Source organism: Sus scrofa, unplaced genomic scaffold, assembly GCF_000003025.6.
Source record: "Sus scrofa isolate TJ Tabasco breed Duroc unplaced genomic scaffold, Sscrofa11.1 Contig1914, whole genome shotgun sequence".
Lineage (NCBI taxonomy): Eukaryota > Metazoa > Chordata > Mammalia > Artiodactyla > Suidae > Sus > Sus scrofa.
The window spans coordinates 2,200,154-2,213,804 of NW_018084979.1; the positions used below are offsets into that span (position 1 = coordinate 2,200,154).

The 13,651-nt window shown below is 52.6% G+C and overlaps 1 protein-coding gene across 14 annotated transcripts in view; it reads left to right on the plus strand.

Annotated features, from left to right (window-relative positions):
* Positions 1–13,651, plus strand: part of KLC1 (kinesin light chain 1) — a 67,295-nt gene that overhangs the window by 46,848 nt on the left and 6,796 nt on the right. For 2 of the 14 annotated variants that reach the window (XR_002341079.1, XM_021081533.1), the window contains exons 13-15: positions 1,321–1,482; positions 8,217–8,347; positions 12,449–12,515. Coding sequence is in view for 9 of the 14 variants with exons in the window: in XM_021081533.1 (XP_020937192.1) it covers positions 1,321–1,482; positions 8,217–8,347; positions 12,449–12,515 (360 nt within the window). In the remaining 5 variants the exon portion in view is untranslated. Of the gene's footprint in view, positions 1–1,320; positions 1,483–6,062; positions 6,114–6,781; positions 7,369–8,216; positions 8,348–12,448; positions 12,516–13,651 lie in introns of those variants that run through there. The other 12 variants (XR_002341080.1, XM_021081534.1, XM_021081537.1 and 9 more) reach the window with 10 other exon arrangements.

A 13,651-nucleotide genomic window follows, 5' to 3' on the forward strand; every position in this document is an offset into this window, starting at 1 on the left:
GCTCAGTGGGTTAAGGATCCGGTGTTGCTGTGAGCTGTGGTGTAGGTCCCAGATGCGGCTCAGATCCCGCATTGCTGTAGCTGTGGTACAGACCGGTGCCTTCAGCTCCGATTGGACCCCTAGCCTTGGAACCTCCACATGCCTTGGGTGCGGCCCTAAAAAGACAAAAGGCAAATAAATAAATAAAATAAAAAAGAAATGCCGTGCAGGTTTGAGACCTGGCAGAGGTGGTGTCCCTGGTGCCGCCCCAGCTCGTGCCCCCGGGAGCCCCTTGGCTGAGTCCCGCGGTCCCTCTGGGTCTCCTGACGGCGGGGCTGCTGCTCCAAGGGAGGGCGCCCAGCTGCGCTCGGCCTGGGGTTCCAGTGTCATCAGGCTTTGCTGCGCAGTGTTGGCACAGCCGGCCGTCTAGAGAGCCAGGAGTTGCTGAAGTTTGGGGAAAGGGGTTGCCGGTGCTCTTCCGAGACCTGCTCCTCCTGCCTGGCCAGGACTGGTCTGCTTCACTGTGACCGTCGTTTGGGGATTTGCCTTCTGACGAAACTGGGGGGGGGGGTCCGTGAAGGTACCGTTTCTGCACAAGCTGTTTGGGTTGGCGTTCTGTTTAGAACGGAGGACGTGCTGCACCTTGGTCATCGGATGGCCCCGAAAGGCGTGTGGAGGACCTTTGCTGCTGGGCGTCAGCGGCTCCAGTGCCAACTCGGCCGCACGCGAGCTGGTCATTGAGAAGCAGGCGTGCTGCTGGTCGCTCCCAGGAAGCATGAACGTTTGCTCTTCAAGTGCCTTTTGTAAATTAGTGGTTCATTTCTCAAATGTTACTCTGAGAACAAAATGATCCGTGTGTTTCAACCACACACTTATTTTGGAAGCACAAAGCCCCCGGCACTTAGTGTCCAAGTGTTCAAAGCTGGGCCTTTCCCCAGCCTCTCATCGTGAAGCTTCCGCAAGAGAGAGGAAAGTCGAGAGGACCTCAGGCCCCTCTGCCCGCCGGCTGCTCAGTCACGGCCTCCCCTCTGTCTGCCCGTCAGTCCTTTTTTTGGGGGTGAAGGCGTTTGAAGGTTGTATACTCGGTACACTACCTTCTAAGTACCTCAGTGCGCGAGCCGTTGAGGGGCTCAGTGTTGTTCATCATTTTAAACAGTCGAGGTGAAATTTCCTACGGCGACATGCACGCGACTCGAGGGTCGCTCCTGAGAATCACGGCTCTGATTCTCCCCCCCCCCACGTTCAAGAACGGTGTTCTCCTAGTAGAGCTTCAGGGGCCGTGGCAATCCCTCTTGAGCCTTGCGTGCTAACGGCGCAAACCTTCTTCCCCACGGCTCCCAGGGCCTTGACAACGTGCACAAACAGAGAGTAGCTGAGGTGCTGAACGACCCCGAGAACACGGAGAAGCGGAGAAGCCGCGAGAGCCTCAGCGCGGACGTGGTCAAGTACGAGAGCGGCCCAGACGGAGGGGAGGAAGTGAGTATGAGCGTAGAGTGGATCGGGGTAAGTACAGTACACGGCCGGCCCGGGCGCGGCCCCTCCAGGCCTGCCCGCCAGCGCCTCCGCCTCGCTGCCTGGCAGCCCGCTCTTCTCCAGTGAAGTACGAGCTCAGCTTTCCGTCCGTCCCTCTCTTCTGCTAATACCACGGCTGCTCCCTGTTTGGAGTGGTCGTTTCCTTCTTTTTAGGAGTCCCTGAAAGCTGTTTGGCTTCACTTCGAACACTGAAATGCTGATTGAGTGTCCTGGTTATTTAGAGCATAATCTATGATCTGGTTTTATTTGACTGTTAGGATTAGTGTGGCAGGTGACTAACTCGCTTTTTTAACTTACCCGTTGTCATGGCTAACTTCAGTGCTTCTAATTCCACTGACCAGGCTGCTGTAGATTTTGTTGGAATTAATTTAAATACTTTAAAGGGAAAAATGGTGCTTCAGACAGAACCTGTCCGTAGAAAGGAGCAGGTCAGGTGCTCAGGAGCGAGACTGTCAGGGCAGCTGCCCTTGGGGTCCCAGCTCAGTGCGGAGGCCGGGGCAGTTCGTGCTCTTTAGTTACCTGCCAGAGGCCTTTGGGTCTCGAGCACGTGCCTGCGTTGGAAACACGTTCCCCCCCCCCGTGGCCAGGCTCTGCCTCTGCCTCTGCGGAAGTCCTCATGGCTGCTGCTTCTCCAGTGGTTGCTGACCACTGCGTGGCCTTCTGGTCCTTTCCTCCCTAGTGTCAGTTTTTGTAACACGGTGACTTTTGGCCCATTGAGCTGATGTCTTTGAAGCGTTCCACTCTTGCGGGGGAGGGTGGAATGCAGAATCAGCTTTTGCGCACTCCCGTGCACTACTGATGGTTTCGAAGTCACGCACTGCAGTTTGACTCGGTGTAATTGTGTAGGTGTTTTGCCAAATAGTTTTGGGCTCTTTTATAATCTGTCTTTTTGAAAGTCTTTAATCTGGGATTTTCTGTGGCAGCAGCCTTCGGGTAAGGGTAGGCCCTGTCAGTTGACCTTTTCTGCAGAAGGTTACTGACCGCAGTGTCAGGAGCACACCTTTTTTGACTGTGTTCATCTGACAGCTCCCTTGCCTTGGTCTCTCCTGGGCCAGGACAACCAATCAGCATCCGCTCTGACCATTCACCTGGTGGGCAGTCCTCCAACAAGGCCAGCGCCCACGGCACAGCCCCTCCGGTCCGTGTCCAGCCCGCACTGTGTACTGTACTGTCCCCACGGCGGTTGCCGTTGTCCGCATGCTTTGTGTCGAGGGCCAATCCCTTCTCTAGTCTTTAGAAGCCAGGGAGCAGGTTTTAAGGCTTTAGAAGGCAGTTCTGGAGGAGCTTTCTCTTGAGACAGTATTTCTAGGTCAATCTTTCTATGAAATCATAGGGTGATTAAATTGTTGAGTTCTACTGTCTTCCGAGACTTAAGACTTGGGGAGGAGGGGCAGCTGCTTTCTTACTACTGTGGAGGGGCTCGGGGACAGCTTCCTGTTGGGTCTGCGGGCGGGAGTCTGGTGCAGCCCCTCCTGCTCACTCCCCTTTTCATTTCACGTGTCCACTCTCACTGTGGCCTGCTGTCCCTCGGGAGGCTCCCGCGCTGGGTGCTGGATGCCTTTTGACTTGAGCCTCTGCATCTTTGCAAAATCCGTCCCAGGGCAGTTCACGCGGTGGCGGGTTCACTTGACGGAAGAATCCAGGGCTCACGTCATCCAGCGCAGTGGTTCCCAAGTTCACGTTGAGCAGCGGAAGGAACCCTTTTTCAAATGGGGCCTCACATGCGTGAATTGGGACGTACCCGGCTTGACTGGCAGGGACAGCGGGAGCTGGCACCCTCGCTGCTGGGCACCTTGAGGCCACTGCTCAGACCCAGCGCCCTACCCTCCCCGGGAGGCCTGGGCTCGCGACCAGTCTCCTTTTTTTTTTTTTTTTGTCTTTTTTGTCTTTTGTTGTTGTTGTTGCTATCTCTTGGGCCGCTTCCGCGGCATATGGAGGTTCCCAGGCTAGGGGTGGAATTGGAGCTGTAGCCACCGGCCTACGCCAGAGACACAGCAACGCGGGATCCGAGCCGTGTCTGCAACCTACACCACAGCTCACGGCAACACCGGATCGTTAACCCACTGAGCAAGGGCAGGGACCGAACCTGCGACCTCATGGTTCCTAGTCGGATTCGTTAACCACTGCGCCACGACGGGAACTCCTCCAGTCTCCTTTTGAACCTGAGGTCCTGAGAAGGTGGCTCTCTCCCAACATGGCCTCGAAGCTTGTTTTCCACCCTCACTTGTATGTTTTAAGAGGAGGCAGAGGAGGCAGTGGGCACACCGAGGTGTTGCTTACAATCAGCTTTATGGAGGTATAACTGTATGCAGCCGCAGGAGCCCGTGTCAAGCCTCACCTTGGTCTAGATGCTAACGCACCGCAGGCCCCACGTTGGTCTCTGCCCAGGCGTGAGGATGGGTTCTCTAATGTCGTCTCCTCGTGCGTGCAGTTTCCCTGGGGTGACAGGGTGACAGGTGATCCCTGGCCCTGGGGAAGCACACTCCATGTGTTGCCCTTTGCAGGCACTCCCCGGGGGGCACCAGGGTTTCCCCGTGTTGGCGCAAAGGTAGAAGAAGAGGTTAGAGAAGGTTAGAGAAGAGGTAGAAGGGAATCGCGGGTTGAGGTGGGTGTGGAGGCCAGACCTGCCTGTGACTTCACGCTCTGGCCTCAGGTTTTGTGAGGCAGCTTCCTTGTTCTCAGCGGTTTACGTTAAAATCGTAAGACTTAAACACATTGGTGAGAAAAAGCCATTTTGATTTTGTTTTATATTAGGGTCCTATATTAGATTTTAATTTTTTAAAAAAGGATTTCAGTGCCCTTGAGACGTTAGAAACTCCTGCCAAAGGGAAAGGGCTGAGCTGCTCGTCGGGAAGATGGCAGGAGTGGGGCTGGGCTTGCCCCCCCATTTACACCAGGCAGGGGGCCTTCTCTGCATCCAGAATGGCCTTGATGGCAGAGGGCAGTGTGGTCAGAGGCGAGACTGACCGGGTCACAGCTGTTGCTCCCTGCAGACTGTGCGGTCTGGGTCAGCACAGAGCTGAGTTGTAGGCTCTTAAAATAGAAGAAGGCGTTCCTGCTGCAGCGCAACAGGAATGGTGGCATCTTAGGAGCATGGAGACGCAGGTTCGATCCCTGGCCCAGCACAGTGGGTTAGGGATCCGGCGTTGGCGCAGCTGTGGCTTAGTTCGCAACTGCATCTCGAGTCTGATCCCTGGCCCCGGGGAAGCACACTCCATGTGCCCCGGGGCTGCCAAAAAAGGAAAAAAACCGAAAAGGATACTGGACATATTCTAATAATTCATGTGAAATTTTTGGTTCAGATTCTTGACATGGTAGATAAATTGTTTAGGGAAGAACAATTCTGGTTTTTTTTTTATGTACCATAAAGATTGTGATTAAAGTACTTGAAAATGTAGCTTCATCAAACTTTTTTTTCGTATAAACCATTCAGATATGAAAGTTTCTATCAAGATAAGTCTTTAATAATCCTGCCTCTAAAAATGCAGATGCCCTGTGCAGAGTAATCCTTTATCGATAAACGTAGATTCCACTTACCCACTGTCCTCGCGGCTTCGTGTTAACTGTGAGGCCCACGTGAGCCAGTCCCTGGGACCCAGGTCCCCACTGGGACCTACAGGAGCCCAGGGGCCGCAGGTTATTAAGGAGTAGTGTTTGCCCCGGTCCCACTGGGCCGCCAGGAAACATCACAGGTCTTGCATTCAGAGTGGAACCTGAGGTCCCGGAGGCAGCCTTCAGCCCCGGCCCTTCCGTTTCCTGGCCCCACTGCTCTCCTGGGGTCCTTCCCACCCCTGTGTCCCCATCCTTTTTTACATGGCTCCCCCCGTGAATATTTCTAAAAGCTTTAAATAACCAAACTCTTTCCCAGGATTACTGGGGCTGGGACATACTGTTAATTAGGAGTAGTTAAATTTTTATTTTTAAAAAATGATGTTAGGAAGACGACTGGGATATGCCAAAGAAAAAGAACTTACCAACACCAGCTCACGCAAAATCCCTGGATAATAACTACGGCTGTACAATTCTTAACCAGTACGTCACACTGTGAGTCCGTGTTGAGAAACCCGCTGTTTGGATGCAGGTGTTCTCTGCGGGCTCTGTGAAGACGCAGCCTGTGGGGACGTGTCGGAATTCAGGGAAACCTTCCCACCCGCAAGTCCCCATCGGGGAGGAATCCCCTGGTTCGGGTGGGTCTGTGCCGCCCTTCCCGGTGGTTCCCAGGCGGCCAGAGCAGAGCAGGGCGGGCGGGCCGCTCCGCACGCAGACCCAGCCGGCAGCTTGTCCAGGGGCTGGGGGGGGGGGCGCGGGCGGGGCGGGCGTGTCAGACGTCACTGCCCGCATCCGGCCGAGTGTCTGTGCGGGACTGCTGTGTGTCTGTAACACCGCCGCAGCGGAGCCCCGAGTGTGGAAATGAACAGAAGCGTTGTGCTGTCGATAGAATGATGTTAACATTTTAACACTCTTTTTCTGAAGAGCAGCAAGAATTTGTTTTCTTGTCCTCCCAGCATTTGTGGGGAGTTGGTAACAAGTTTTATTTTTCCATTTTAAAGATGAGAAAGATGAAGCTCGGGCTGGTTAAATGACTTGCTCAGCGTCGCATGGTGAGTCAGCGCGGGCGGGGGCGCAGGTCCCGCCGTGGGGGCTTCCAGTCTGCAGGACCCAGGATGCGTTGCTTCCCCAAGGCCCTTCTCCGTAGTTAATTCTCCTGTGGGTTATCAACTGCATGTTCAAACTCTGCTGTGAACTCTTAAAGTCAGCGTTTTCTAAAATTTCGAGACTGTCTAAAATGTTAGTGTTTTTCAGAGGTAGTCCTGTTGATTTCAGGGAGAACTTCGTAGCTGGGGGTACAGGAGGTTTCTGGCCGGGGTTAAGCTTCCACGGACGCCCTCTTGCTGTGCGGGGCGGAGCCGTTCCTTGGTCACTGTCCGTGTCTTTTGTTGTGGAACCTCCTTCCGTACAGCTACTTGAAAACATTCTTTTGTAAGTATCAAGAAGATTTCTAGCCCAGTGCTAGTCCGTGCTCTGAAAACATGGAATTTTATTTTGACGATGCTTAACTGGTCTAGATTATGTACGAGATAGCGTGAAGTCCAGTTCCTGGCTTTTGCTGGGCTGGCAGAGCAGGCGGAAGGTAATTCCCTATACTGAAGCGATTGAAAATGCTGCTACGGTTTGTGACCTAGAAATACTGTAAGCCAAGCTGGGCTGCGCGCAGAGCGGCTCCTTCTGCCAAGTTTCACCCGGCTCTCTCTCCGTTTCTGTCTGACAGGCCTAGCCGTCCAGTGTGGCGCTCACTCTGTCTCCTGCATGACGGGCGGCACCTCCTCCAGCTTTCCTTCTCTCTCCAGCGCTGACTGCTGTGTTTAGCAACCCTAGGATTCTTGTCAGAGCTGCACCTCTCTGTGACTGGCCATTCCTCTTGGTGCTGCTGTCCTTTTTGGGGGGTCCCTTATCTCTGTATACATGTAGCTTTGCCAGATATGTACTTAGGAATATACACTGTATTAATAAAACCATTTACCGTGTAATACATGAGTTTAAAAATTAAGAGCGCTTAGCTGTTCACTTTGGTAAGAGGTAGTTCCGCGTGTCCCCAGGTGTTACTGCAGTGGCATGATGGTGACTGTGACACTGGCGAGGCTGTCAGCATAGGGCATGTGCTCTCCCGCGCCCTCAGAGGCCTGGCCAGGCCGCCCCGGGCCCCGGGTGCTCCCTCTCGGATCATACGCGCAAGTAGTTTGCTGTGTAGTCTTTGTGTGAAATTCGGGCAGTTCTGCTTTTCTCTACTAATCTCTAAGTGTTCAGTGATTTGTGTACTTGTGTCTTTCTAACTTCTAATAAACTCACTCCAACTGACCTGTGTCTTGGTGTCTGTCTGCTGAGTAGACCTTCTCTCCCTCTCTGTGGAATGCAGCATTGCCGAAGCTTCTAGAAGGGGTGGGGCAGCTGGGAATTCATCTGAGAATAAAAGTTGCTCTGTACACATTTTTTTCACACTGTGGTTTTGATTTTCGTATCCAAATACTGCCAAGTGTTTCTCTCCTGTTGACGTCTGAATCGGTTACAATGAAAGCTGGCCTCTCTTACTTGCTTCCTACAAGCGGTCTGAGGGTTTCTGATTATTCAAGTAGAATATTCATTTTATCTAATGTTCCCGTAGAATATTCATTTTATCTCATGTTCCCGTTACACTTAAAATCAACATTTAATAAAACTTGTCCTCTGAAAACTTACTGAAGAAACAGTGCGTCTCTGGCATGCAGATGAAGTTGTTAAAAGAAGTTGCTTATGTCCAGTCGAAGTGTTTTGGGTCCTGTACGGTTCCGTAGACCAGATTCCATGTTTATTAAACATTTAATTTGATTTCGGTGATACTTATAAACGCTGCCTTAATTTCCTTGAGACTCTTGGTGTGTCTCTTGTTTCAAGACAGTAATATAAATTAACTTTCCTTCGGGGAATTTATGACTTTTGTTTGAATGAGCTGCTTCATGTGCAGAGGTTGTCACGGTCACTGGATTATCTTTAATGAAATTGGAAATGGATGTACAGGCAAGTTGGTGATGTCTTCAGGAGTCGTAGTAGCAGCAGGTCACAGACCAGCAGGGCAGCTGTGCTGTGAATTCCTGTTGGATTCAGCTTCGCCTCGTGGGCTGGGGAGGGAGAACCATCTGCAGCTTCACATTTGTTCACGTTTTTTTCAGGACGGCACTGGATCTTTAAAACGCAGTGGTTCCATTAGCAAACTCCGGGCTTCACTTAGACGCAGCAGTGAGAAGCTGGTTAGGAAGCTGAAGGGAGGAAGTTCTCGAGAGAGTGAGCCGAGGAACGCCGGGTAACTATCTCCAGCCCCACCCCGCCCCGCCGCCGCCGCCAGAGCAGCACGGATGACAGCCTGCTCCCCAGATGTTAGCCATGGAAAGGTTGAGTGGTTTCAGCCTCATGTTTTCCCAGGATAGGCTGAGAAATAATTGCGCAATTTCCTGTTTGGAGGCTGAAAGGGCTGATGCCTTTACAAGACGTTTATGGGAGTTCCCGTTGTAGCTCAGCAACTAGTATCTATGAGGATGCGGGTTCGATCCCCGGCCCCACATGGTGGGTTAAAGACCCGGCATTGCCGTGAGCTGAGGTGTAGGCAGGTTGCAGACGTGGTTGGATCTAGTGTTGCTGCGGCTGTGGTGGAGGCCGGCAGCTGCAGCTCCGATTCGACCCCTGGCCTGGGAACTTCCATGTGCTGCGGGTGTGGCCCTAAAAAATGAGTAAGTAAATAAATAAATGTGTTTTAACCTTTGAAAATCAAATGCTAGCTATGACCATATTAAATCTCATCAGACAGGTATTTACTGTGGGAATGAAAATGGTTGAGACAGAGGATTACAATTCCAAGACGTTAAAAGAAGTTTTTTTTGGTTTACAATGTTCTGTCAGTTGCTGCTGTACCGCAGAGTGACCCCGTGTCTCTCACACACACACACTCCTTTTCTCATATTCAAGTCTTACGAGTTTTTTCAGAGGATTTAAAAGCCCTTAAGTTCCGCGTATCTCGGGGGGTTCGGTCGTGAGTCTTCTAGGCTCTTTTGAACAGTGACGTCACAGTTGCCGGAGGAATTAGGTTCCCTGTTTTATAAGGTCCGTCGGAGGGAGGGTTCTTTGTGCTTCTCTGTGTGAACGTTAACAAATTGCCCTGGTTTCTGGGTTACTTCTGGTATAAACGGCTTCGTGTTCTTGGATGCATTTCTCACAGAGGCAGTGTTTTGTCAGCTGTTCCGTGAAACTCTCCCTGCCTATAGCAGTACCTACTTTTTGAAGATTTGAGTCTTAGTATAATTTTGTTTAAAAAGTTATTTCTGTTTGCGTTCCATGGGGACCTGTCTCCAGACTCAGACTGAGTCCTTTGCGTAACTGGTGGGTGGTTTTAAAGGCATGAGCCTTGCCAGCCCTCGCTCTGCTTTTTGTGAGCCACATCCGTCTCAGTCCCCTTGCTGTGGGGACCTGCGGCCCGGCTGCCTTCGCCCTGTGCCCAGGCAGCTCTCTGCTGCCGGAGAGACCTGTCTTCGGATGGCTTTGGAGGGAAGAGGAGCGCTTTGCTTTTTAGAAGTGGCCGTCGCCCTGCTCAGAAACGCCCGCAGTCCCGTCACTGCCGAGGGGGCTCAGGAGCTCCCAGACGTGCAGGTGGAAGCGCGGAGACCCGCTCTTGGGGCTTCTGAGGGCGACAAGCGTGGCACAGCTGTGGGGAGGCAGGCGAACGCTTGCTTAGGGGCGAAGGTTCAGGCGCTCTTGTTTAAAACACTGACTGATTTCCAGAACGGAAGTGATGGTACTGTTTGCCCTGCTGAACTTCGAAGGCACGAACCGTCTCAGGGCCGCGTGCCGAGGATGTGCCAGGGCCGCCCGCCCTCTGGGCCTCTGCTCCGTGGGCGGGTCTGGGGCGAAGTGCCGGTGCTCGCGGCGCCTGCTTGCTTGAGCCTCTGCGTGTTTTAAGGCTTTTCGAGCGCAGAGGCCAGTCTGGCACTCAGTCCCGCGACGCGGGCCTTCCCTCCCGTGTGGCAGAGCTCACAGCCTCTGTCCTGACTGTGACGTGACCGTGAGTGAACCCTCCCCACTGTGGTGTGTTTACAGCGCCAGTAACACTTGGCCAGCCTGACCGGGTGTCAGACCCACACACTTGGACATACCAGCAGTTTTCATATGTGATAGTTTTTGGGTTGATACTTTAACTGAAATTTTTGGAAAACAAAATAATGTAGAAATTTTTCCCCATCAAATGCATGAAACAGTGTAACCTTCCCATTTCCTGGCGGGTTTATAAAACAGGCTGCCCGGCCCTACTCTTGAGTTTCTGATATAGTTGGTTAGTGGGGAGGCGGGAGGAGGGGGAAGGATGGGGGGGTGACTCTGCCTTTTCAGCGGGCTCGCAGGGGGCGCCAGTGCTGCTGGGCCAGGTGGCGCTGTGGGAACCTTCGAGGTGGGTGTTGCAGGAGCAGGGAGCCCCCCCCCCCCCCGCCAAGCGCCAGCTCCCGACTCCCTGGGGTCTTCTGGACACCACAGTTAGACGAGGAGTGTGGATGCCATTTGCAAGAGGCGCTGACAGGCCCCAGTGGTTCTTGCGTTTCATCCTGAAAAGAAAAGGAAGTTTGAGGACAAGGACAGAGGTTGTGAGCCTCTCTTTGAGGAAGTAGCTGACCAGTTAAGCAATAGACTCATTAAATGTGCCCGAATAAGTGTGATTCCGTTGGGATTTGGTTTGATCTTGTCCTTTGTTCTCTGGTAGTTCCAGGGGGAGAAAAGCTCTTCAGATCCCTGGCAACACGTGTGGGGGCTTCGCTGCCGTGTTCTGTCCTGGCTGGAAGTGGCGGAAGTGGGCTTTACTTGGGGCTAAGGAAGTTAAGGTCCTCACTCCGGGGTAGGTTATTCAGGGAGAACTTGACGGGTGTGTCTGCTGCGTGCCTGGCGCTGTGCCCATGGCACTGGTGGACATGTGGGCCGTGGCCGTGAGCCCGTGTGGCTGCGGTGCGCCTGCGTGTGGGTCTCGTGTTCAGCCTTCACACCTGTGCTGGAGCCTTGCAGCCGCGCCCTCAGCTAATAGAGCAAATGAGACTGCTCACTGTTTATGTCACGGTACTTCAAGTTCAGGATTATGGAGCCTATCCTAGACATTTAAAAATAATTCTTTTTTTTTTGGTCTTTCTGTCTTTTCTAGGGCCACTTCCCGCGGTATATGGAGGGTCCCAGGCTAGGGGTCCAATCGGAGGTGTACAGCCATAGCAACTCGGGATCTGAGCCACGCCTGCGACCTACACCACAGCTCATGGCAACACCGGATCCTTAACCCACTGGGCAAGGCCAGGGGTCGAACCCGCAATCTCATGGTTCCTAGTCGGATTTGTTAACCACTGCGCCACGATGGGAACTCCTAAAAATAATTCTTATACTGGTTTTTTAAGCTTTAAAAGCTAATGGCTTTTCTGTCTGAGGTCATCCATGGTGGCAGTGATTAACTTTCTGACTGTCCATAATTTAAGTTATAGGTAATTTGTTAATTGTCTTAAAGGTGTCAGATGGGAGAAAAAAATAAATATTTGTATGAATCACTATATTCTTTGTAAATCTAGAGCCTGAAAATTTATTTTAAATTTTGGTAACTACACAGAGAAATACTAGCCTCAGCATTTATTTTACTAATGAAAGATGGCTTGTTTTTTCCTAGCTTTAATATAGAAAAATATATAAAATACAGAGTGTGTGGTTTTTTTTTTTTTTTTTTTTGCTTTTTAGGGCCGCACGCATGGCATATGGAGGATCCCAGGCTAGGGGTCTAATCAGAGGTATAGTTACCGGCCTCCACCACAGCCACAGCAGTGTGTCTGCGACCTGCACCACAGCTCATGGCAATGCCAGATCCCTAACCCACTGAGCAAGGCCAGGAATCGAACCTGCCACCTCACGGTTCCCAGTGGGATTTGTTTCCGCTGCGCCGTGACGGGAACTCCTGGAGTGTATGTCTCTTAATGGTGAACCTGGAGGGTCTCCCTGACGTGGTTACTGGGGGTGAGGTTTACACGAAGCTCATCGTGGGAGGCACCTCGGCTCGCCCGCGCAAGGCAGTGGGTGGTGCTGGCAGTGCCTGGACTCCTGCAGGAGCTGGGTCTTCAGGAGGGAACATGTAATGACCCTGGGGGTGTATGCATGGTACTTGAAGACGTATTTTGCCAAGGAAGACGCAGAGAAGCTGCTGCTTTCTAGTGGGTGCTAAATACAGTTAGTTCTGGGTGTCCGTGCGAAACTTAGATGGACATCCTGGCCCGAGTAGATGGAGGCCTGCTGTCCGTCAGGGATGGTTCTAGGCCCCGGTGGTGGCTTTGCTCGGCTTCCTAGTCCCGGTTGACTGATGTGCTGACTGTTTGTCCTTGCATGTATGTCCACTGTCGGGTTGCAGCATGACGCGTGCCCGTTCTCTGAATGTCCTTAATGTGGCCGGCACGGCAGCCGAAGACCAATTCCAAGTAAGGAGCCCTGCCCCACTCCCCGTCCTCCCCGCCTAGACCGTGCGAGCTGGGCTCTCCTCGGCGCTGCCGCCCTTTCAGCAGAGCCCGCGCACGTGTTAGCCCTGCTGACTGAAGACAGAGACAGGAGTTCCTGGTGCGGCTCAGTGGGTTTAAGAACCCAACGTTGGGAGTTCCCGTCGTGGCTCATCCGTAGTGAACCCGACTCGTATCATGAGGACCTAGGTTCGATCCCTGGCCTTGCTCAGTGGGTTAAGGATCTGACGTGGCCGTGAGGCTGTGGTGTAGACCGCAGACATGGCTTGGATCCTGTGTTACTGTGGTGTAGGCCGGCAGCTGCAGCTCTGATTTGGACCCCTAACCCGGGAACCTCCACATGCCGCAGGTGTGGCCCTGAAGAAAACAGACGTGGGGGCATCATAGCGACCTTCTCCTAGCCCGTGTTGACCGCCTGAACCGTGGCGGGGTGTTCGTGCTGGGAGCACTCACGGTGCATCGATGAATGAATGGTCTTTAACGGCACGTTGACTGACTCCCTTAACAATTACGTATTCAGACGTAGAAATCTCAAAACCTGAGCAGTTACTCGTTTGTGTCCTTAATTTGGATGATTTTAGCCTCTATTAAGTTTATAACTAATACAATGTCTGTCTAAGCTATTTAGTGTTTTAAAACTATTCAGAACTTAATATAATCAATTTGACACAACAGTTTTGGGCACTTTGTCACCGGTTCAAGTCTTGCACAAACCTGTCATCTTCATGTTTAAAACTATTGGCATCCTGTTCTCCATCACACGTGGCCTTTTTAGGGGTTCCCTGGTGGCCCAGCGGTTAAGGATCCAGCATTGTCACCATAGTGGCTTGGGTCTCTGCTGTGACTCGGGTTCGATTCCTGGCCTGGGAACTTTTGCATGCCACAGACATGGCCAAAAACACTGAACCAACCAAAAATGGCCTGGAGTTCCCTTCGACTAGGAACTGTGAGGATGCGGGTTCGATCCCTGGCCTGGCTCAGCCGGTTCGGGACCTGGTGTTGCCGTGAGCTGTGGTGTAGGTCACAGGCGCGGCTCGGATCCCGTGGGGCTGGGGCTGCGGCGTCGGCTGGCAGCGGTAGCGCTGATTTGCCGCCGCGAC